The sequence below is a fragment of the Hylobates moloch genome, unplaced genomic scaffold (genome assembly GCF_009828535.3).
Source record: "Hylobates moloch isolate HMO894 unplaced genomic scaffold, HMol_V3 SCAFFOLD_16, whole genome shotgun sequence".
In the NCBI taxonomy this organism is placed as follows: domain Eukaryota; kingdom Metazoa; phylum Chordata; class Mammalia; order Primates; family Hylobatidae; genus Hylobates; species Hylobates moloch.
Genome location: NW_026652291.1, coordinates 14,752,921 through 14,778,220, shown reverse-complemented (window position 1 = coordinate 14,778,220; position 25,300 = coordinate 14,752,921). Strand labels below are relative to the sequence as shown.

General features: G+C 45.1%; 1 protein-coding gene across 5 annotated transcripts in view; it reads right to left on the bottom strand.

The window, feature by feature from the left end:
• Positions 1-25,300, bottom strand: part of TTC7B (tetratricopeptide repeat domain 7B) — a 245,935-nt gene that overhangs the window by 180,546 nt on the left and 40,089 nt on the right. For 4 of the 5 annotated variants that reach the window (XM_058429401.1, XM_032179321.2, XM_032179322.2 and 1 more), the window contains exons 3-4: positions 24,203-24,333; positions 9,454-9,575 (exon numbers count right to left, since the gene is read on the bottom strand). In XM_058429401.1, the coding sequence (XP_058285384.1) occupies positions 9,454-9,575; positions 24,203-24,333 (253 nt within the window). Of the gene's footprint in view, positions 1-9,453; positions 9,576-12,537; positions 12,607-24,202; positions 24,334-25,300 lie in introns of those variants that run through there. The other variant, XM_032179324.2, reaches the window with a different exon arrangement.

Sequence of the window (25,300 nt, the reverse complement as noted above, 5' to 3'; positions counted from 1 at the left end):
TGATAAGGTCTTATATCAGCAATTCCCAGGGAATGAGTCTCCAGTTATGTCAAGAGGTACTGGGAGATGCTACAAAAATTAACTCTGACTTTTAGACACGAAATTATATAACCATCTTTCTAAAAGAAAAGCTGCAGGTGAAAAGCTAAGGTAAGAAAAGAAAATAGCATTATCTTCCCCTTTCCTAAAGGCATAGCCCACTGGTAATTTCCTTGTTTTTTCTTCTCCTGCTGGACTAGAAATTCCACAGGGACCATTTGCTGTCTCGATCCTAGTCCCTAATACGTAAATATTTGACAGATGAATAAATATGTGAATGGATAAACAAACAAGCAAGGAATCTATTCCTCCACTCCTGCTCCCATTAAAACTGAAAACCACTACCCAAGACAAATGCTAACCAGTTCATCTGTCGGAATTCCAGTCTCTTGGTGGTGATTAATGGAACTGTAGCCTGCCTTCCAAGAGGCAGCATATCACCATTAAACCATGCAGGGAGGGGCCTTTGAGAGATACAATTAAATGCCAATCACTAACCTCCTCCCCGACTTTGGAAGCTTAGAATGACCCACCCCATTCTTCTGCTGAAACCAAGGAGAGATCAACACAAATGCACCCATCTTGCTGAATGCTGAGGAAGCTTTCTGACGGCATCAGGTCTCTAACCCTCACTAAGTGCTAGCAATCGTGAAGTACACTGAAAGTAATTACCTGTCCCCATAATTCATCACCGAAAAGAGGGGTTTCGGAGTTTCATAATTAAAATCGTTAGAGATTCTTTTGTTTCCAAACTAAGGTTTTGATGGCATTAAGGGATGAGCAAGACCTAGCCCACATTTAAACAGAACAGACAAGATATGGCTGATGCTTTTTATTCATACATAATTACGTCTAGACTTGCTTTATTTTTTATTTTTTAATTATATGAGACCAATTGGAAGATGATAGACTAGCTTTTTAAGGTCCTTAATTTTCAAGTGTAATATATTGCTATGCTGCTCATGACTCCATTTTCAAGAAGGTACTGACAGGGCATGGTCAGTATGGCCCAACTGATGAGAGGACTAAACTGGAAGCCAGGAGCAGGAGGACAGGTCCCAGCTCTGCCCTAGTCAGCTGTGTGACCCTGAAGAAAATCATATTACCTTGCTAATCGACTGTTTCCCCAATGATATGTAAACTCCATAAAGCCAGCGACTGGGTCTGACTCATTCACTTAGAACAGTATTTGGCACTAGTAAGTAACCTAGTAAGGGTCTCCATCAATGTTTGTTGAATAATGAGTGAACAGAATTTCTCTGAATCTCATGTATCAAGAGAAGTGATGGAAACAAATGCTCTCTAACAGCTGTTGGAGCTTCCAGATTTTCTGAATAGAAACTGCACCATCAGTTCAACTATTACGAAGATCTCCCTTCAAAGTGAAATGACTCATATGAAGAGCGTGGAACAGCGATCTAGGTGAGTCAAGTCTTCCAGACATGTGAGTGCCCAGGCGACATGTGGCATCCCAAGATGGCCTTAGCTGGCCAGGCTGCAGGAAGCACCCTATACCTCACGCTACTCCATCAACTTCCATTCTGAAGCTGTTAAAGCAGCTCTCACACAGACTCCCTCCCAGCTCTGTCCCTCCGGGCTCTGTCCCTCCCGGCTCTGTCCCTCCCTCCATCACCCCCACCTTCCTAGTATGGTTCCTGCTGAGGTTAAAATGTAGCCTGTGGCCAAAAGCCAAGTAAAATGAACCTGATCCTACTGAAATAGGGGACATGGCTCTGGTGGCACTAGATTCCTGGTGGCCAAATGAACTACCCTGTTCTTGGCACTTCCCAAAACCCCACCTTCCAGATCCAATGGCTTCTCCACACCTAGAGAATGAATTCCCTACTCCTTAGCCTGCTGTTTAATCTTCCACCATCATTCTGCCATCTGTCCTTCCAGCACGAACTCCACTTTAGAAAAGAAAATGGAAGGGGAAGAACATTTCTGGGAAGTGGCCTATATACAGAGCTGCAATTCATCCTGTATCATCTGCTCCTCAACTTCCCCTGTCCAGCTTCTGCTCTTACCACTCCACCAAAATCTGCTCACGGTCACAGATGTCTTCCATGGTATCTAATCCAGGGGTCACAATTTGGTCTTCTTTATTAACATCTAAGCAGCATTCAGCACAGGTGACCACTTCCTCTTTCCTAGCACAGGTTTCCCCTTTTGGCTTTCACAAGGACACACCCTCATGATTTCCCTTCCACCTCTGGCAGTTCCTTCACAGGATCCTCCTCCTTTACTCAACTTCCAACTCTTGCAGGTCTTCAGGCTGAGTCCTGGGCTGTCTTCTCTCTTTACTCTCTGCCCATTCACTGATCTCATCCAATCCTGTGGCCTTAAATATAATCAATATGCTGAAATTCCCCATTTATAACTCAAGTCAAACCCGTCTTCTGGTCATGTTGACACTTCCACTTAGACATCTCACAGGCATCTTAAACCTAACATGCCCAAAGGCAAATTCTTGATTTCTCCTTTTCCAGATCTGATCCTCTCCTTGTCTCCACCCATCTAACCAACTGTTCAAGGCTGAAATCGGGGAGTCATCTCTGGTTCCTCTATTTCCCTTACCCTCTGTCCCCCAAATCCAATCCACCAGCAGTCCTCACTCTAGTAGTTCTAACAGACATCTCAAATGCATCCACTTCTCTTGGTCTCTATACCCTTTGTTATCTCTAAGATACACATCTAATGTCTTCACCACCTAGTGTCACCTACCTTTTGTCCTGGTGACTTGGGGACTTCTCTTTGGACAACGATCACTCTCCCACTATATGCTGCACAGTGGACCTTCCTTCTTCTGGGTAAGCCAGACTGAGAGAGTCTGTGACCCTCCTCCTTCCAATGCTTCTACTACACTGGACTCCTTTCTGATTCTTGAACACACCAAGCTCTTTCCTGGGTCAAGACCTCTGCACATTCTGCACCCTCTCCTTGGAGCTCTCTTTCCCCTGTGCTTGACCTGGTTAGTTCCTTCTCACCCTTCAAGTCTTGGTCTCATCTCAATGTCACCTCCTCTGAAGACCTGGCCAGGCCACTCTATCTAAGCAGGGGCCTTCTGTTTTCTGCTTTCACTGCACCTATTCACTTCCTAGCACCTATTCCAATTTGTAATTATATACGGCCAGTACTTACATATTATCTATCTCCCTCACTAGACTGTCTCCTCCCTGAGAGCCTGGACTATGTCTCTTATATTGACCAACATATACTAATACTGAGCACAGTACTTGGTACTTAGCAGAACTCAACAAATACTCATTGAATAACTGACCAAACCCACTGCATGCCGGGTCCCATGCTGAAAGTTTTATAGGAACATCCTGAGATGTCTACAGAAACCATCACTCCAGCCAGACTGGTCTCATACCCTGTAGAATACACACAATATCGAGTGCAGTTCTAACTCCATACTCTACCAACCACTGGAACGTCCCTCTGGTGCTTCCCCATCTGTAGGCATCTACACCATCTCAAGCCCACTTTTCCAAATCTTCACTCCCCTTTCCAAATCACATGGCCCTCCCAGCAGAGCAGCGCTCCTGTTTGCTTCTGTGGCAACCTGGACTTCCCCAGTGATAACACATATGATTATCCTGAAATGGCTTATTTTAATTCCTAATTCTCCATGAGACTCAGTTCTCCATGAATTCTAGGAGGGCAGGGACTTTGTCTCTTCTCTTCACCACTCATCCCCACAACCTAATGTGGGCCCTGTGATATAGTTTGGATGTGTGTCTCTACCCAAATCTCATATTGAAATGTAATCCCCAATGTCGGAAATGGGGCCTGGTAGGGGATGACCGGACCGTAGGGGTGAATTCCTCATGAATGGTTTAGCACCATCACCCTTGGTACTTCTCATGATAATGAGTGAGTTCTCATGAGATCTGTTCGTTTAAAAGTATGTGGCGCCCTGCTTAGCCCTCGCTCTCTTGCTCCTGCTCTGGCCACGTGATGGCCCTGCTCCCCCTTTGCCTTCCGTCATGATTGCAAATTTCTTGGGGCCTCCCCATAAGCCAAGCAGATATCACCATCATGCTTCCTGTAGAGCCTGTGGAACTGTAAGCCAATTAAACCTCTTTTCTTTATAAAATATCCAGTCTCAGGTATTTCTTTATAGCAATGAGAGAAGGGGCTAACACAGCCCTGGCATGGATGGTACACAATGAATCCTCATTAACTGAATGAACAAATGACCCTACTCGAATGCATGAATAAATGGGCCTGGAAGCTTCAGCTCATTTAAAGTGATCAGGTGTTCTTTCATTGTTTATTCTTTCATAGAACGATGTCATAAACTTCAAAGTTACTAATGTTTATGTCTTCACCTTTTTTCTTTTCTCTGCCATCTCCCAGATGACAAGGCCCATTTCCTTTTCATCTCTGTATCTCTTGAAGAGGGTTGCATACAAAAAAGTGGTGGTTATTAAATGCTTACAGGAAATGTGTGAATTCTCTTATGTTCACTGCAGTGGACTCGTACTGTCAAAAGTAGTGTGCAGTTTTAAGCGTGAACACTTGCTACCACTGCAAGAGGGAAGCTGACCTCCGGAAGGCCAGAATGCAAAGGCTAAGTTGCTCAAACACCAAGAGAGACAACTGCATCCAGCAAATGACACTCACGTCCTGGCGGGTGCCCTCGCCATGATCACCTCCCCACAATCACATGGGATGTGGGAGCCTGTCTGCTGCTGCTGCTGCTATATCTGAGACATAAGCCCACAAAGCACCCTCCTCAGCAGCCCATAGGACACAGAAGGGCCTCTTGGACTCCTTTTCCTGCCTTCTAAGTCTAGGTTACACTGAGAAGGGCTAAACAATTGCAAAGAGATTATATGGGAAGATTGCAAGCTTTTTAAAGTCGATGCATAGTGGTGATGAGTGGTCTATTTGTTTGATTATAAAAACAAGAGGTCCAAAAGCCCTTCCATACCACTTTATTCCCTGGCTTGGCTGCAAGTACCTGAGGGAAGCCCAGGGTCTGAACCAGCCCTGCCTGACTTCCTGCTTTCTGAGTCAAGGCCTCCCATGCAGCACTCGGTGATGTAACCTAGAAAATGGTACAACCCCACGGGTGCATCTCCCAGCTGACAGTCATTTGCCTTTTGCATCAATTTATCTCCATCCCACCTGAATTAAAATCAATTCAAAGCTAGTGAAAACACACTACAATCCGTTTTGCTTGCCCAGGACACCTGGCACAGCTAACAAGAAACAGGGTTACTTTAAATGTGCTTTGCTACCCTTTGTTTACAAAAGATGGGTAACTATTCTTAAAGCAACCTGCAGTAACTAATTGGCATCCCAGCTGGGCACACTGTCACATGCCTACAATCCCAACACTTTGGGAGGCCAAGGCAGGAGGATCACTCGAGCCCAGGAGTTCGAGGCTGCAGTGAGCTAGGATCGTACCACTGCATTACAGCCTGGGCCACAGAATAAGACCCTGACTCTACAAAGAGGTAAAAATCCAAAATTGATTGACATGCCCAAATCAAGCTTCTCTGCAATTCTGGCGGCAATGACTCAAGTAGGGAGTAACATTATCTTCTCAGAAGGCCGAGGGGAACCCGAGGGTGAAGCCATTTCTCTGCTGCTAGCTGGCCTGTGAAATGAACACCCAGTGCTACCGCAGTCAGACCAGTCAGTCCCACGTATTTTCTCTGAAAGTGATTAGAATGTTATCCAAGCTCATGGTTATGCATCTTGAGCAGCATTTCCTTAAGCCAGCAGCCACTGTAAAGAAATGCCCTGCCTCCAAGCCCTGGCAATTTCCGGCTCAGTCATCTGCTTCTCCACAAACTCCCACTTCAACCAGGATGTGACCTTAATCTGGTCCCACTTTCAGCTGGTAAGTCAGCCAGGCATCGTCACCACTGGAAGTCACAATTTACCTCCTGCTGTTTGCCTGACACCCCACGAGGTGCTTCCATGTGCATATTTTTATTTGCTCCTCACTACTGCTCTATGAGGTGACTGATATTCACCCTATTACACAGAGAAAGAACCCGAGACCCAGAGGAAGAAAGGGCTGGTTCCAAACCCAGCACCCGAGCTGCCCTCGCACAAGCACTTGCTTTGGCGAGGCGACGCGGAGCCCTCGGAGCCGGCAATCCCGGCCCTCTGAGGCTACTGTTCTGCTTTCACCCTCTGCGGAGCCTCAACAAGACGTTTTTTCAGCCTTAACAGGCTTGTTGCTGCCACCCAGAGGGATAAGAGAAATAGATGTGAAATGTATCTGGGTACATTCCAAGTCGGACCGCGCCCAGAGACTCGGGACTGGGAGGCGGAGGAAGTTAACGGCCTGGATGACAACTAGCTGTTCTCTCCTGCCTCATAAGGAAAGAGGGAGCCCAGGAAGAGAGGAACTAGGAAAGAAGGGAAGGAAAAGACGTGAAGGAGAAGAAAAAGAGGGGTGGGAGAGGGAAGAGGAGGAGCCAGAAAGGGAGGCTGGGAGAGGAGGGCGAGGAGAAAGAGATGCTTTGTGACGCGCTGTAGATGAGACACGAGGGAAAGCCTTAGGAGAAATCACCAAACCAACAGAGGCTGGGAACTGTCTGTGGGTGATGTCCTGTCCTGGGGGTCAAGTGCTCCCTCACAGAGGGAGGGTGATGGACAGTCAATCCCTCCCATCGACTCCCTCCACACCGTGCTACAGCACTTCCCACACAGTGGTACAGTGGTGAAAGGACTGGAGCCCAAGGAACTGTGTGACCTGCAGCAAGGCACATCCCCTGTGAGTCTAAATTTTTCTAAACAATAGGGGCAATACTGCTCACACTGCCCACTGCACACAGTGGAGCGGCAACACTGTGAGGACCAGTGACCGTAAAGGACAAGTGTTTAAGCCAAACTTAAAAGAAGCCATTGGATCTAACGCATCAGAAGGGGCCTAGGAACTGGTCCCAGCGTCAGGTTTTCTGAAAGAGATGCCTAAGTCCACCAGTTCAGCAGTGACTTCTGGAAAAGATGGGAGAGTTCTAGAAGAATCAGATTCAAGACTATAATTCAGTGAGTCCTCAGGAACGACAACTAAAAAGCTAAGTATACATTTAAGTATATTTCTAAAGAAAAACATTGTGTTTCATCAATTCCATCTCTTATTGCCAAACTCTAGTGTATTTTCCTACTACTGAAAATCAGTCAATCCTGTGCATTATATCCTTCCAGATACACAGAAGAAAACTGCAGAAGAGCAAAAGGAGTGAGACAACTGGGAGCAAGTACCTCACAAGGAAGTGTGGCAAGCTGCTGATGCTTAGGGACAGCAGTTACCTCCATTCTGTCCCCGCTTGCTGTAGGCATCCACCGACAAATGAGCCCTGGCTGTGGCCCTCGGGCCCTGCGTAGCCCACTGGTATGGGTCAAGCAGCCCTGACAACACTTGGCATCTTCAAAACCTCCCAGTGGTTTTTCTCCTTGGGGTACATTCTGTGGCCCCCAAACTGGCCCTCACCTCCACCTCCTAAAAGTAATTCCTCACTACTGTTGCACCATCCCAGCCTTGAGCTGGTTGCACCAGCAGGGACTGCAGCTAGCAGGGACCTTTGAGAGCACCTGGCCCAGGGCTGGGAGTGGTGGCTCACGCGTGTAATCCTAACACTTAGGGAGGCCAAGGCAGGCAGATCCCTTGAGCTCAGGAGTTTAAGACCAGCCTGGGCAACATAGCAAGACCCCGTCCCCCAAAAAAAATTTAAAAAAAGAGTGAGAGTACCTGGCCCAATCCCATCACTGGTCTTTAGAGCCCAGAGAGAACAGCAAGAGGACAAGAAAACAGAAAAAGCTTCAAAGTTAAGCAGTCCCTTAAGGCTACATCAATAGGCATTTCCTTGAACTCGAGTAAAGTAAAATAAAATGAGAAATGAGTCAGTAAGCAATCCATGGCACGTAATCCATCACCTAGTGCAAACCTCTCATTATTTTTTAGTGGATTCCAGTGGGCAGCCAGTGTCTCAGGGCCCAGTAGTCTTCCTTTCTCCCCAAGGAACAGGCTTCAAAGATGAAAATACACTATCCAACCCACTCTTATTAATCTCACACAAAACATTTTCAACTGAATGTATGGGTATGGCACCCCTGGGACCCCCAGGGGGATTAACTCCCAGGTCTGGACCTCCATATTAACACATACAGACAGGCTAGAGAGAAGGAGGGCAAGGGCCAGGAGCTCCTCTGCGATGACCACCATTTATCATGAAAAGGGAAAAGAAACATCACTAGAAAAATATTCCATGTTCCCTCCCTTCTCCTTCTATTTATAACAACAAAGAAAACAGAAGTTCATCTTAGCTTAGGGGACGTGCACCATTGCTCAAATGATCTGTCAGTGGTAGACGAGATCGAATGCAAGAGCATCTTTGTGCCAAAGCCATTGAGCTGCTGCAAACCTTGGGGTGTGTGTCATGGCCTTTCGTGGGTCATGTGGCGCTCAGCCAGAGGCCTCTGGACCAAAGCAGGCCTTCTCTCACAAGCCGTTTAATAGGATTTGAAAAATAGGCATTTATTTTCAACTAATGGGAGATGGATGCACGCGGCTCTGGGCCACCAGGGAGATGAAATCCCAATTTCATGAGCTACACCCCAAGGTTTGAAGCTCTTAAAAATGAAGAGGGAGCAACTCCATTGTTCATTTTTCCAGAGGCTGGGGCTTGGGTCCCCTCTGCCATTCAAAGCACTACTGGACTACTCTAGAGGAGGGGAACAGGCCTCTAGGGGCCTCCCATGCAAAGCCTACGGGGGTGCTACAGAGGAACCAGATACCTACTGTTGGTCTTCATGCACATCTATCCTGCAGCACAATGTCAAAACAAGGGATAACTGAAGAGATTTGGAACAGAATCAGCACATTTCTCACAAGAGCAACACAAAAAGGAAAACAAACATCAAATGCATTCGAGAGCTGTCCCTCCCATTCATGTCCTTCAACCCTTCTTAAAAGCCTTTTCAAAGCCACACTCACTTTCATAAAAACTGGCTGAGATTTGGGAAATCCAATTCCCTGAATGATCAGCCACTGAAAGGGCGATGCTCCTATGTGCCGGGATTTCCAATTCATTAACTTTTTCCTTAACAAATGGGGAGGCCGGTGCAGAGCCATTCATGGAGGGAGGGCATGGGAAGGCGTGGCTCCCATCAGGCCCACCTCACTGGTCTTGTGGCTGTGTACTTGTGACTCGGGTTCCCTCCCTCCCTTCTCCCACCTTCACATCTCATGGGAAAGCAAGAGAGCCAGGTAGAGAAGAGACAAAAACAGCCAATGTTCATTCTTTAAAAAGAAAAAAAAAGTTCCAATGGTAGTTCATATTTAAAATTCCTTTATTATAATAACTAAACTGGAGACAGCATTGTAAGGCTTTCTACTTTCCTTCTTTAGGAAGTGGATTTAAAAAAATGAAGAAGGCTTACCCATTTTTGAAATAGAGGACATGGGCTCTCTGAAGTCCTGTTTCTAGGAAAAAACCTAGTTCTTGATCGTGGGGAGCAGGGCCAGGCTTAGGGCTTCTGTTTTGAATATTAGAAAGTATTACCTAGAAGGGGAGAAAATTGGAAAACTAATCAGATGCACATCCAAGCCTACTTCCTTCAAACCCTATCTCTAAATGCACTGCTCAGCCTAAAAATCCAACTTCCTCAGGCAAATATCAGTGCAGAGGCACAGGTGTAGAAGTGCAAGCATTAGAAAAGCAGAGAGAATGGTTCTACTAGACAGGAAGCAACCAGCAACCCAGGGGCACACGGGGCCCTCCTGGTACCGAGAGCTGAGGAGTCGGGGGTGCTGATGAGCAGGTGGTGCCATAAGAAGCACTAGAGGCAGAGAGGCCCTGCTGAATGCCAGGATACTGACAGGAAGGCTGAGGGACACAGAAGCGGGTCCTAGCAAAGGGCGGAAATAGTTGTGATCCGCCAATGGCCAAGGTCACGCACAGGCAGACTGCAGCTGCAGCCCTGCATGAGCTTGATGAGCTCCAAGATGGGCTGATGAGTGCTATGATCCTCACTAGCCCTGGAATCAACCAGAAAAAGGCAGACTCCCCAGGCTCCAGAGCTGAGGGACATTGCAGCTTTGCAACCTGGTGAGGTTGGGCTGCGTGGCAGTCCTCTATTCTCAAGGCGAGAGCTGAGCAAAACACCCTCTCTCCCCAAACTTGACTTCTTAGCTTGTCAACAGATAATGGGGTTTTTAAAGGTTTAATTTTTTAGCCCTGCATGAAGGACTGCCAACTAATCAGGAGGAAGACTTGCAAGTTGGGTTGGGTATACTGAAGCGTAAACATGTAGCTGCTACCCTTTTTTTTTTTTTTTGAGACAGAGTGTCGCTCTGTCGCCCAGGCTGGAGTGCAGTGGCACGATCTTGGCTCACTGCAGGCCCCGCCTCCCGGGTTCACGCCATTCTCTTGCCTCAGCCTCCCAAGTAGCTGGGACTACAGGTGCCTGCCACCACGCCCGGCTAATTTTTTTTTTTTTTTTTTGTATTTTTAGTAGAGACGGGGTTTCACCATGTTAGCCAGGGTGGTCTCGATCTCCTGACCTCATGATCTGCCTGCCTCGGCCTCCCAAAGTGCTGGGATTACAAGCGTGAGCCACTGCGCCTGGCCTGCTACTACTCTCTTTAAACTCACAAGTCAAAGCATTTCTCAGAGGAAAGCCTATACTTGTGGCTCATGTAAAAACCAATGTTCTCCAAACATGCTGTCCACATTTGCTGAAAGTCAGCAGCTCTTCAAAAGACCCAGTTGTTTGCCAAACCCCAAACATCCTAGAGGTCTTGAAACCTTAGTCTCCAAACAGAGTGGAAGTAATTACTAGTTCCCTAGCCCGCAAGCTTTGGGGAAAAGAAAGGTAGAAGATACATGATAAACAAGACATTGAGGAATGAAACCCAGGTGGGCAACCCTTGCATGTGAACCGGATCCCAGCATCTTATAGAAATTGCCCAGCTCCGTCCTAACTTAGCCCTCAGCTCTGCACCCCCAACTCTCCAGGAGTCCCTCCTCTCTGGGAACCTCATTTCCACCCACTACAGGCTCCTCCTCCACTCATCCATCAAGTGCCAGAGATGCACACGGCGCCATCGGAGCCACACTCTTTTCTCCCTTAGGTCTCTTGAGATGACCGCATCCATCCCTAAGAGCTTCAAAATCATCAGTATGCTGCCAACGCCCAAGTTTATAGCTGTAGTCAAGACTTTCTCTGTGAATTTCAGACTCACAAATCCAACTGCTGCACTTGGAGGTCCAGCATGGAAACTTTTAAAAATCATCCTTCATTTGCTTTCCAGCATAGTTTTAATTTTGACATGCCATGATTATTTTAAAGCAAAAAATTCAGTACAGCACAAAAAAGAAAATAAAAAAATCACCTCACAATTCCATCACACAAAAATAACCACAGTTAACATTTATTGAACGACAATCCAGATATCTCTGTGGACACATGTATCAAGCAGAGAAAGATAAAAATCATTTTACAAAAAAAAAAATGAGATCATGTTATATATGCTAGTTTTAAATTTAAACCATTATATTTAATTTAGTTAAATTTAACAGAAGGAACTAAAGTGTAACCAAAGTTACACTTTAGAAAGTTTGTCCCTCCTAATTATTTCTCAACTATGCCTGTGACTATCCATTTCTACTACCATTACCTCATCTGAGCTGCCAGGACTTCCTGTTAGATTTCTGTAACAGCCTCCTGAATGGAGTCTCCACATCCTCTCTTGCTCCCTATTTCCCTCACTCTCTATAAGCAGCCTGAATAATTCCTGTCACCCAAGCTGGAGGGCAGTGGCATGAGCATGGCTCCCTGCAGCCTCAAACTCCCAGGCTCAAACGATCCTCCCACCTCAGCCTCCCAAGTAGCTGGGACTACAGGTGTGTGCCACCATACTCGGCTAATTTTTGTATTTTTTGTAGAGATGAGGTTTCACCATGCTGCCCAGGCTGGTCTTGAACTCCTGAGCTCAAGCAATCCAACTGCCTGCCAAAGTGCTGGGATTACAGGCATGAGCCACTGCGCCTGGCTCCTGAAAAATTTTTCATAATCCAATCTGGATTATGTTGCTCTTAGGCTCTTTTTCCTCTTTCTCATCTCTCAGATATCAGCTTGCTTCTGCTTCTTGCTTCCTCCGAAGGGCCTTTTCTAACAATCAGCATAAAGGAAGTCTGCCCCATTCGCCTGCCCACAGCATCCTTTCCTATTCCTTCATTGCATTTGGCATTGTTATTTCTTCACTTGATTTCTGGCTGTCTCTCTCCACTGTGCTACAAATTCCACAAAGTCAGAGGCCACGCCTATCTTACTTACCCAGTGTCTACTGCAGTGTCTAGCACAGGATAAGCATTCAATATACATAGTAAATGAATCAACTTTCAAGGCCAATCATAAATGCAGAGAAAAGCCAACAGGAAAGTAACCCACTGTGTCTTAGGCACCATGTGGGTACATGGCTATCTCATGTATTCCTCCACAAAAACCCACCGAGATACACACCATTGTCCTCTCTCCACCAGAGGGGAAGCAGAGACTGCTCCGCCCAGTGAGGTGCCCGAATCATGTGGTTTGAGAGCGGTGGAGCTGGTGCAGAAACCCAGGTCCCCCTGACTCCACAGCCCGGCTCCTTCCCCTTCATCTGTGTCTGCTTGCAGAGCAAAGTCCAAAACACAAGGGCAGCCAGGAGGTGGCTTAAGGTTATAAATGGGAAGAATGGGAAAGACGCAAGAGAAGCCTCGGAGGGACTAGCATAGCTCAGGGCTTACCCTGAAGTCTAAGCATCTTGAACTTAATCCCTTCCTCACAAAGAGCCTCCAACACATGGGCCTGGGCAGAAGCATTGTTTGGCAGTGCTGAAGCCACCACTTGTTCTGTGGATAAACACTTCCAGTGAGGAGACTGCCAACAAGCGTCCTTAACAAGCGCAGCTGGCTCTGGCAGAAGCAAGTACCCAATGAACGAGGAAGCACGGGGGAAGGGGCCGAAGATTTTAGTCAAAAGACCGAGGCGCAAGGTCTGGTTCTGACACTGCTCACCCACCATTTGCGGACTTAGGACAACACCTCTGACCTCACAGACCTTCACTGCCTTCATCTATATAATGGGGATAATAATACCTACCTCACAAGGTTGGTTTGAATTGCAAATGAGAAACTTCATGAGCAAATATTATACATTATTATACAAATATTATAATCCTTAATGGAGCTATATTAACTGCATGAACAAACATTATACATTATTGTACAAATAGTATAATCCTTAATGGAGATATATTAAAGAGTTACCTTTAAATAGAAACAAAATAAAAATCTTTATTTCTTAACATTGTTTTATAAATTATGGCAATAAGGCATGAGAGATATAAGATGGAAAATATTAGAAAGGAGGAAACAGGCCAGGCGTGGTGGCTCATGCTTGTAATCCTAGCACTATGGGAGGCTGAGGTGGGTGGATTGCTCGAGCTCAGGAGTTCAAGACCAGCCTGGCCAACATGGCAAAACCCCGTCTCTACTAAAAATACAAAAACTTAGCCAGGTGTGGTGGCGCATGCCTGTAGACCCAGCTACTCAGTAGGCTGAGGCATGAGAATTGCTTGAACCTGGGAGGCAGAGAGTGCAGTGAGCCAAGATTGTACCACTGCACACCAGCCTGAGTGACAGAGCAAGGCTCTGTCTCCAAAAAAAAAAAAAAAAGAAAGGAGGAAACAACGACGAAAATCATTCCACCGCATAGATCCATAGGCTGCAATGAGCTATGATCACTATCATTCTTTGAAAAGCATCAACTCTGTTTCTATAGAAGAATTCAGTATTATGGACAATAACCACCGTCCTTGCCATCCTCAACACTGCTATCCTTGTCAGCCTTCAAGATGCTGCTCAGGTGTCATCTCTTCCAGGAGACATCCCTGAACTCCCACACTGGCCCAAGGCCTTTTCTGGAGCTGCCAGAGTTCTCTGAGAGTTCCCACCACAGCACTCCTCCTGGCTAAGGACTTGTGTCCTCATGAGCTTCTTTTTTAATTTTTATTTTATTTATTTATTTATTTATTTATTTTGGAGACAGAGTTTCTGTCGCCCGGGCTAGAGTACAGTGGCATGATCTCGGCTCACTGCAACCTCCACCTCCCGGGTCCAAGTGATTCTCCTGCCTCAGCCTCCCGAGTAGCTGGGATTACAGGCATGCGCCACCACGCCCAGCTAATTTTTATATTTTTAGTAGAGACGAGATTTCACCATGTTGGCCAGGCTAGTCTTGAACTCCTGACCTCAGGTGATCCACCTGCCTTGGCCTCCCAAGTGCTAGGATTACAGGCGTGAACCACTTAAGGGCAGGCTCTGTGACATACCCATTCTAGTGCCCCTGCAGTCAAACAGTATCCAGAACATGGAAGGCACTCAATACATGATTGTGCTAAGTGAATTAAAACATCACAGGCATACTTATATGTTAAAATATAATTTCAAAAATGACCCAGGCCAGGCACGGTGGCTCACGCCTGTAATCCCAACACTTTCAGAGGCCAAGAAAGGTGGATTGCTTGAGACCAGGAGTTTGAAACCAGTCTGGGCAACATGGTGAGAGATCCTCGTCTCTACAAAAATGTTAAAAATTAGCCAGGTGTGGTGGTGTGTACCTGTAGTCCAAGCTACTGGGGAAGCTGAGGCGGGAGGATTGCTTGAGTCCAAGAGCTTGAGGTTGCAGTGAGCTATGATCACACCACTGCACTCCAGCCTGGGTGAAGAGTGAGACCTTGTCTCAAAAAAAAAAAAAAAAAAAAAAGATCCTATTCACAAAGCAATAAAAATAGAAAAGATCTGAGAATAAAACCACCTACTGGCCAGGTGCAGTGGCTCATGCCTGTAATCTCAGCACTTTGGAAGGTCAAGGTGGGTGGATCGCTTGAGGTCAGGAGTTCAAGACCAGCCTGGGCAACACAGCAAAACCTCATCACTTTTTTAAAATAATTTTTTTAAAAAAACCTACTAAAGTATATAGAACAAAAACTCTTGACAAAATAGGAAGAGGGTTATAGATGACAGGAGACTAAATATAATTCTCCAAATTAATGTATGGAATTAAAAATTCAACCAAATCCCAAAAGGATTTTTCTTGAACTCAACAAAATTATTCTGAAATTTATCTGAAAGTATTAGAATGAGACAAGAAAAAAGGATAATCTGAAAAATAAAAGTAATGAGTAGTTACTAATCATTTAAATGTTAAAACCTATCATAAAGAAGTGCCTATTAAACAGTGTCATGTTGGTACAACACAGATTAGTGCAACAAAATTAAAAAGCCAGAAATTACTGTAGTATCTAGAATTTTACTGAATGACTAAAAATATATGACAGAAAATGTGAAAAGGAAAGATCATCTTAAAGTAGCATTGAAATTTGGGAATTTGGGAAATTTTAATTTTAATTGGGAAAAATTAATTTAGAGCTATATATATACCAAAATGAACCCCAACTGTATTTGGAAATTAAAATATATTTGTGTATTTGTTTTTGTTTTTAAAGGTTTCTTTGTACATAGTGAAAAATTTTTTTTGTTTTTTGGTTTTTTAAAAAAAGGGGAGGAGGCCGGGCGTGGTGCCTGTAATCATAGCACTTTGGGAGGCCAAGGTGGGTGAATCACGTGGTCAGGAGTTCGAGAGCAGCCTGGCCAACGTGGTGAAACCCCGTCTCTACCAAAAATACAAAAAATTAGCTGGGCGTAGTAGTGGGCACCTGTAATCCCAACTTACTTAGGAGGCTGAGGCAGGAGAATCACTTGAACCCAGGAGGCGGAGGTTGCCGTGAGCCGAGATCACTCCACTGCACTCCAGCCCCAGCGACAGAGCGAGACTCCATCTCAAAAAAAAAGGCGGGGGGGTGGTGGGTGGGAAATGGGGCCAGGCTTGGTGGCTCATGCATGTAATCACAGTACTTTGGGAGACTAAGGAAGGAGGATCGCTTGAAGCCAGGAGTTCAAGACCAGCCTGGGCAACAAAGTGAGAACCTGTCTCTACAAAAAATTTAAAAATAGGCCAGGCACAGTGGCATGCGGCTGTAGTCCCAGCTAACTGGGAGGCTGGGGCAGGAGGGACAGGAAGATCTCTTGAGCCCAGGTGTTTGAGGGTGCAGCGAGCTATGATCACGCCACTACACTCCAGCCTGAGCAACAGAGCAGGACCCTGTCTCTTAAAAAAAAAAGTATATATATGTGTGTATATATATATATATATACACACACACACACACATATATATATATACACACATATATACACACATACATACATATGTATGGAAAATGGTTGAAAATTATCAAATCCTAGGGAGGTTTATTCCAACATTCAAGCTTTAAAAACAGTAAAATAAAATATAGTTAAAAAGATAATCAGATTCAACTATATACAGATTCAAAATTTATGACAACTTAAACATGGAAAATTACTGGTTAGGAAAATATTCAGAGCAAATATGATACAGAGTTAACATACTTATGACATGGTTTATTCAAACTGTAAGAAAAACAACACTTCCAAAAATTAGACAAAAAGGATATGCAGACAAAAAACGGTTAAAGTTACCACATGACCCAGAAATTCCACTGGTAAATATACTCAAGAAAACTGAAAACATATGTCTACACAGGAACCTGCATACAAATATTTATAGCAGCATCATTCACAGTAGCCAAAAGTAAAAGCAACCCAAATGCATATCAATTGGTGAATGGATAAATAAAATGTAGCACATATCCACATAATGGCACAATTATTTAACAATGTAAAGAAACAAAGTACTGATACATGCTACTACATGAATGAATTTTCAGAACATGATGCTATGCCAAAGAAGCCAGCCATAAAAGATCATATATTGTATGATTCTATTTCTTTTTTTTTCTTTTTTTTTTTTTCTTTTGAGATGGAGTCTCGCTCTGTCGCCCAGGCTGGAGTGCAGTGGCACGATCTCAGCTCACTGCAACCTCCACCTCCCGATTCAAGCAATTTTCCTGCCTCAGCCTCAGCCTCCCAAGTAGCTGAGACTACAGGCACACACCACCACGCCCGACTAATTTTTGTATTTTTATTACAGACAGGGTTTCACCATATTGGCCAGGCTGGTCTCAAACTCCTGACTTTGTGATCCACCCGCCTCGGCCTCCCAAAGTGCTGGGATTACAGGCGTGAGCCACTGCCCCCGATGTATGATTCTATTTCTATGAAATGTCCAGAATATGCAAATCTACAGAGACAGACAGCAGATTAATAGTTGCCTAGGGCTGGGGAGGCTGGACATAAAATGGGGATTGACTGCTGAGTGCAAGTTTTCTTTCTGAGGTGATGAAAATCTAGAATTAAATATTGGTGATGGTTACTGAACTCTGGAAATATGTTAAAAATCACTGTACGATTTAAATGGGTAAATTGTATGGTAACAGTAATGCTATTTTTGAGAAAAGAAAATAGAAATGTAACTAGTATATACTACTAGTAATATAACTAGTATTAAAAAAATTTCAACCTCACTGGTAATCCAAAAAATGTGAACTAAACTTGCAAGGTACCATTTTCATCTAGCAATTTCAGCAAAATAACTTTTAAACAATAGCAGCCCTGTCAAGGTTGCAAAGAAACCACTACTCTCCCATACAGCCATAGGTAGAAGAAGTTAGTAGAGGCTGGGCGCGGTGGCTTATGCCTATAATCCCAGCACTTTTGGAGGCCAAGCTCTCGAATCATCTGAGGTCAGGAGTTCAAGACCAGCCTAGCCAACATGATGAAACCCTGTCTCTACTAAAAATACAAGAATAAGCCAGGCGTGGTAGCAGGCACCTGTAATCCCAGCTACTTGGAAGGCTTAGGCAGGAGAATCGCTTGAACCCAGGAGGCGGAGGTTGCAGTGTGCCAAGACTGCTGCGCCATTGCACTCAAGTCTGGGAGACAAGAGCGAAACTCCGGCTCAAAAAAAAAAAAAAAAAAAAAGAGATTAGTATAACTTGTAGAAAGCAACTGGACACAATACATAGTAACAAGAATAGTAAAAATATCCTCACTTCTGAGAATTTGTCCTTGGGAAATAATGTAAAGCAAGAGAAAAAGCAACCTGAAGGAAGTTGGCGTGGAAGCATTATTTACAACAGCTTATATGCAACAATACGTTCATTGTATCGCAGAGGCCACACATGTGAGACCAGCCTGGGCAACACAGAGAGACCTTGTCTCTACAAAAATAAAAAAATTAGTTGGGCATGGTGGTACGTGCCTGTGGTCCCAGCTACCTGGGAGGCCGAGGTAAGAGGATCGCTTCGGCCTGCGAGGTTGAAGCTGCAGTGAGCCAAGATTGCACCACTGCACTCCAGCCTGGGCGACAGAGAGAAACCCTGCCTCAAAACACAACAAAAAAACACAGACAGGAAACATACAAAAATTAAAATAAGCAACTGCTCTTGCCTGGTATCCAGACTCTCCCAACTCAGTTTTCACTGTGTTGTAGCCTCCTACTCCAGGCTCCCAGATAAAGGGCTCAAAGTCAGAAGTGCCTAGAGCAGAAGCACCTGCCTAGCCAGTCAGTTTCTGGACATCTCTTTAAGGAAATATTACATCAAGCTATGAACTGTCCCCTTCTGGCTTTGGCCTGAGTGAAAAGGTAGGCCTGAAACGGGAAGGAAAGGAGGAATTGGCCTTTTCTTTATTGTCTCACATTTTAAAGTCAGAAGCACAAATCACCTGACCCTCTAGAGCCACAGCCCCACCTTTCTCAGCTGCAGCACTGAGTGCTTTTCCTAGGACACCTGGTTCCAGTTTAAGACCCGCAGTAACCTGCATCTAATCCAGTTCGGAATCCAACACCTCAGCGACATCACTGCAAATCCCTCCTGCTGGGAGAACATAATCCACTCAAGGCATGGCCAGGCTGCCAGTGAACAGCCCCTTCATGAACACGCGAAGTCCAGGTGGGGCACTGTAATATTTGGGGACCTGGTGTTTCTTCTAGAAACTTTAGCACTAAAACAGCCAATAAAATATCGCGGGTACCCTCTAACTTAGCATTAACTTCTTTTCTAAAATAGGGTGTAGAGAAATGAACTGTCAGCAGAAGGTCAAGTTCCACCCTGGCTCTACTCCTGCTCAAGAGAGGCATAACCAGCTGGTTGGCTGATACATGCAAAGGACAGAGACAGGATTATTTCATCTGCCAACAGCAGGGCTCATATTATGATATCCAAGGGTGAAGTCATCTTTATTCCCATCACTGCACCACTAGAAGCTCTTTGAGGGCGGATAACTTTATTTACTGTTGGCACAATGCCATCATCTGAAGATAAACTAATCAAGGCCATCCTATGCCATTTCTAATTCTATCTGCTCTAATGTAATTTATTTGGTTAAATTATTTTATATGCTCAATTTTAGGGGTAGTTTATCTGTTACTCCACTTCAGAAAACAAACTATCAGAGACTATTCGTAGGTGTCCCTGTGACTCTGATATAACAAGGACAACATTAAACAAATATTTGATGCACACAGCTTTCATTTATTCCCATTTTCTTGGCCCCGCCTCTGCGTCTGGAACTAGAGGGCAGAGGAACACCTGGAAAGCTCCTAGGTACTGCCTGGCACATGCTGCTGCTCTCAGCAAGGGCCACTTCTCTCGCCCCAGAAAACCAGGCAAGTCAGGCAGAATGAACCCCGCCCTTGAAGCACACAGAAACAAACCAAGGTCGAATGACCAGGAGTGAAGAGAGAAGTCCAGACACGGCGACACCGGGCAAAACGTTGTTCCACTGGCTTCAGCACAAGAAAGGGAAAAGCAAATTCTCCTGAAAAAGTTACTGCATAAACATTCCCCTGAAATTCTTTGACTTTTTTTTTTCTCTTTTTTGAGATGGAGTCTCACTCTGTTGCCCAGGCTAGAGTGCAGTGGTGTGATCTCGGCTCACTGCAACGTCCACCTCCCGGGTTCATGCGATTCTCCTGCCTCAGTCTCCTGAGCTGGTATTACAGGGTCCTGCCACCACACCTGGCTAATTTTTGTATTTTCAGTGGAGACGGGGTTTCACCATGTTGGCCAGGCTGGTCTCGACTCCTGACCTCAGGTGATCCGCCCACCTCATCCTCCCAAAGTGCTGGGATTACAGGTGTGAGCCACCACACCCGGCCTCTTTAACATTTTTAATGAAACAGTATGTTTATAATATTCCAGATTCTAACCTAAATATCTGAAATTGTCCAAGGTTAGGAAAGATTCCACAGCCAGGTGACACAGGAACAGATAAGGGCAAGAGAGCTGACATTTACTGCACGCTGACAATGTGCTGGGAGGCACATAAGTTAACCCCCCTCACCTCACAGCAGCCTCATGGCACTAGGACTGCGGTTTTACAGATGAGGATCCTGAGATACAGAGAGGCTGAGCAACCTACCCAAAGTCCCACAGCTAAAGGGGGCAAGGCCAGGGTCCCAACACTGGCAGTCACTCCCCCGCAGTGCTCTGCAGCCTCCCGCAGCTCCTGTCGGCTGCCTCGAGGGGAAGCCAGGTCAGTCCTCGTTCTGAAGTGCCACTGCCCTTCAGGAAACCAATAACTCAGAACATCCCAGAACATCACTGAACATCCCCACTACCAGAGAAACTCAGAGAACGGCACTCCCTCAGAAGCACAATTATGAAAAGTCACTGGTCACGACACTCCCAACTGTCTCCAAAAATCCTCCCCAAATTTTACTCTTGCTGGTGAATAAAGTTAAACGCCAGCACTAATAAATAAAATGCCCACAGGCCCCAGCGAGCAGAAGTTTCTTCACTACAGAATGGCGGGGAAGTGACAGGGCACCATGGAGAGGCCGCCTCTGCCCAGCGGAGCAAACAGGAACAGCATGTGTGATTTCCTACCTGGCAGGGCTGATCCCAAAACAAAGCCCTATTTGCCTTGGCTTGCTCAAGGCTTTGATCAGATTCCAACTCCTTTTCTGTTTTCAATCCAACATAATTCTTATTGAGTTCAAAATTAAGCCAATTAAGTTCAACATTTAAAAAAAGAAAAAGGCCAGTCAAGTATCTCTCACACAGCACACAGTATCTTGCCACATAAAAGCCTGCAAACTTCCACCAAGCCCATTGGTCACCTAAGGAAGGTTATTCTCTCCGCTAGCCTTCTGCTTAATCAACAGCTAATTTCTTGAGTACTTACTACAGTCAAAACAGATGTTGGGTTCATTCAATCTCTCTCATTGCTAATATCTCAGCTCGCTGAAATCTGGGGAGGTCCAAACTGGTTTTCCAAAAAAGAAAACTCATGCTGAAAAATCAGAGCCAGAAATTTGAAAATCATGTACCTACACTGAAATTTAACCTTAGGCTAAAGAAGCTGCTTCCCAAATGCTACCAAAAGCTAAAGCTTAATTGGTCAAATAAAACATATTTATTGACTTTTTTATTTTTAAGTGCAGTGGTACAGTCATAGGTCACTGCAACCTCGAACTTCTGGGATCAAGCAATCCTCCCACCTCAGCCTCCCAAGTAGCTGGGACTACAGGCACGTGCCACCATGCCTAGCTAATTTCTTTTCTTTTCGTTTCTTTCTTCTTTCTTTCTTATTTCTTTTCCTTTCTTTATCTCTCTCCTTCCCTCCCTGTCTCCCTCCATCCTTTCTCTTTCTCTCTCCTTCCCTCCTTCCCTCCTTTCTTTCTCTCTTTCTCTCTTTCTCTCTTCCTTTCTTTTTTTGTAGAGACAAGGTCTCACTATGTTGACCAGGCTGATCTTAAACTGACCTCAGGTGATCCTCCTGTCTCAGCCTCTCAAAGTGCTGGGATTACAGGCATGAGCCATCACACCCAGCCTTATTGAGCACTTTCTTTAAGTAAGAGTGTGGAGAAATGTCATGCTTTTTCTTTGTTTGCAGCAGCCTGGGAGAATGAAGTGAGCCAGCACTAAGCTAGGTGTCATGTGAGTTGAGTTCTAAAACTAGTTTTGGCCTAACTTTCTGTGTGTGCCTGGGCTCTCCCTTTCTAGACCTCAAGTTTCTTCTCGAAATCCAACATCCTATGATCACCATTTCCCCAAAATCAAAGAAAAGGATTTCTTTTAAATCCTACGACTATACAAGTCTCCTTGATGGTCCTGCTGAAGAACCCAGCACTGAATGGGGTGTTGTGAGTGAACATAACAGAAGTGTATTCAGATCTACCAATTCCTACATCACTACAGACACACGTAACAGATGAGCCTCCTTCCTCCCAGCAGGGAGAAGATGGCTCCAAAGTGACAGGGCTGGACAACAGTGGAGGGTAAGCAGCAAGATAGGGCCCGAAGTTGCCAGGGCTGCGTAGTCAGCGGGAACAACTTGGGATAAGCAGACTTCTCCACTGCCAAGCACAGGCCATCAAGGAGGCAGACAGAGGAAATAATGGGGGTTTTAAAAGGAGCCTGGATGATCATTCCTTTAAAGATCATATCGTAAATTCTGAATAACAACAACAAATTCTCTTCTCATAGCAACCTTCTGGTAGAACATAATTCTGGCAAGACAGACATGTATCTTCCTGAATTCCCAGATATCTTAAACCATGGCTTATAATCCATTCTGGTTGAGGCCAGGTCAAATGTTATTCCCACCACGTTCTCCACCTCTCCTGCTGTGATTCTCACTCTAATCTCCCTGCCTCCTAAAAAGGCAATTCTGATGCACATCATAGGCACCAACACACGACAACATGATTTATGAAAAAAAGTTACTTCCTGTCTGTTCATTTATAAAGTAACAAAAGCTAGGGAGACTTTGGCAGTCTCTCTCTATTCTAATCCTTATAAAAACAAGGAGCCCAGAAAATTGCTGGAAAACAAGACCTCCGATCATTTTCAAAGTCTCACAGGATTTCTAATCATTTCGAACACTCTTGTAGGGTACATCTCTGGATCTGAAGGGGTCAATAGCAGTGTCCTTGGTGAGAACTCCAGGAAACACTGCCAGCAACAGCAACTGCTAGGAGCTATTGTTATTAATAAAAATAAGTGACATTTACCAAGAATCCAATATGTTCACGAATCTGGGCTAAGTGCCTTAATTCACAAGACCTTATGTAATCCTCACAAAAGCTTCATGAAGTAGGAACTATGATCATGTTCTTTTTACGGATGGAAAAATTGAGGCTGAGAGGTGAAGAAACTTAGTAAAGAGCAGAACCCAAAGATGAGAATCTGAAACAGGCACGTTGTCTCCACCTCCCTGGCCCCATCCAGCCTCCAGCCTCCAGCCTCCAACCTCCTCTGTCTGACGCTGCGAGCTCAGAACCCCGAGCTCACTCGTTCTCTGCTCAGAGGCCCTCTTGTCAGCTACTTGTTTCCATCACCCACACCACAGGCAAAGCACTGACAGCTGAGAGCAGACCATCCCTGATGGTCTCCGGAGATACCCGATGTACTCAACTCGGTCCACTTCGGTCCACATCCCCAGCAGACCTTTGCCACATCCGTCAAGGTAAGGCCTCCCAAACCCCGGATGAACAGGTCTTGGCACAGAGTCCATGCAAGTACAAATGAAGCTCAAACCCATTTTATTAGGAAAACAGGGGTGGCTGGCCAGCTTCAGGGTGCTGAAGGTATGAACAGATGCACACTGTCATTTCTGCTCAGAGGATGCTAAAATGCTTCACAAACACTGAACCATCTATTTTTCTTTCTTTCTTTCTTTCTTTTTTTTGTGAGATGGAGTTTTGCTCAATGGCCCAGGCTAGAGTGAAGTGGTACAATCTTGGCTCACTGCAACCTCCATCTCCTGGGTTCAAGCAATTCTCCTGCCTCAACCTCCCAAGTAGCTGAGATTATAGATGCCTGCCATCATGCCCAGCTAATTTTTGTATTTTAAGTAGAGATGGGGTTTCACCATGTTGGCCAGGCTGGTCTCAAACTCCTGACCTCAGAAGATCCACCTGCCTCAGCCTCCTGAAGTACTGGGATTACAGGTGTGAGCCACCACGCTGGCCCAACCATCTATTTTTCATAAGGTACAGCAATCACTACTACCCTCTCCTTAGCTTTAAGGAGTACAAGTAAAGCTTTGCACACAGAGACAGACAAGTTGAAAGCTTCCTAGAGATTAATCACAGTTGTCCACTATCTGATTTGAAGGAAAAAGTTATCAGGAACAAACACGTGGTCCTCACTTACCCTTTCTATCTCTTGGAGATACAGGAGTGCGATGTCCCCTGCTTTCTCATAACAGGTGATGACATCCTGTTCCCGGTCCACATGGAGATTACTGGTAGAAGAAGAAATAGGCAGCTTCTCCAAACAAAGTCCTTAAAAAAATATCAGACACAAAAACTGAGTGAATTTTTTTCATAAGGCTTCATTTTTAAATATTGCTCTAGAGGGCCAGAAGATGGCTGTAGAATATCATGTTTACAAATAGTTTACTTCCTCCTTTTCAATCTGGATGCTTTTTATTTCTATTGATTGCCTTACTGCACTGGCAGGAATCTCCAGTACTATGCTGAATAGAAGGGGTGACAGCAACCGCCAGCTGTGGTGGCACCTACCTGTGATCCCAGCTACTTGGGAGGCTGAGGTGGGAGGATCACTTGAGCCCAGCAGTTTGAGACTGCAGCGAGCCATGACTGCACCACTGCACTCCAGCCTGGGCAACAGATGGAGACCCTGTCTCCCCCCCTCAAAAAAAAGAAGAAGTGGTGAGAATAAATATTCCTATCTTATTCCTGATCTTAGGGAGAAAGCATTCAGTCAGAAAGCATTAAGTTTGAGATTATAAGTTTTTCTTAGACGCCCTTTACCAGGTTGAAGAAGGTGCCTTCTACACCAATTTCGCTGAGAGTTTCTATTAAGAATCAATGTTGGATTTGCTCAAATCCTTTCTCCATGTTCATGGAGATAATCATATAGCTTTTTCACTTTTAGTTTTTAAATGTGGTAAGCTACACCGACTGATCGTCAAATGTTAAACCAACCTTCCTTTACCGGCAAAAATATCACTTGGCCAGATGAATTATCCTTTTTTATATTTTTGGACTTGATTTGTTAAAATTTGCCTTCAATTTTTGTTTTTCTTTTTTTTTTTGGAGATGTAGTCTCGCTCTGTCACCCAGGCTGGAGTGCAGCAGCGCGACCTCGGCTCACTGCAACGTCCACCTCCTGAGTTAAAGTGATTCTCGTGTCTCAGCCTCCCAAGTAGCTGGGACTATGGGCGCATTGCATCACACCTGGCCAATTTTTTTTTTTCTTTTTTTTTTAGTAGAGACGGGGTTTCAC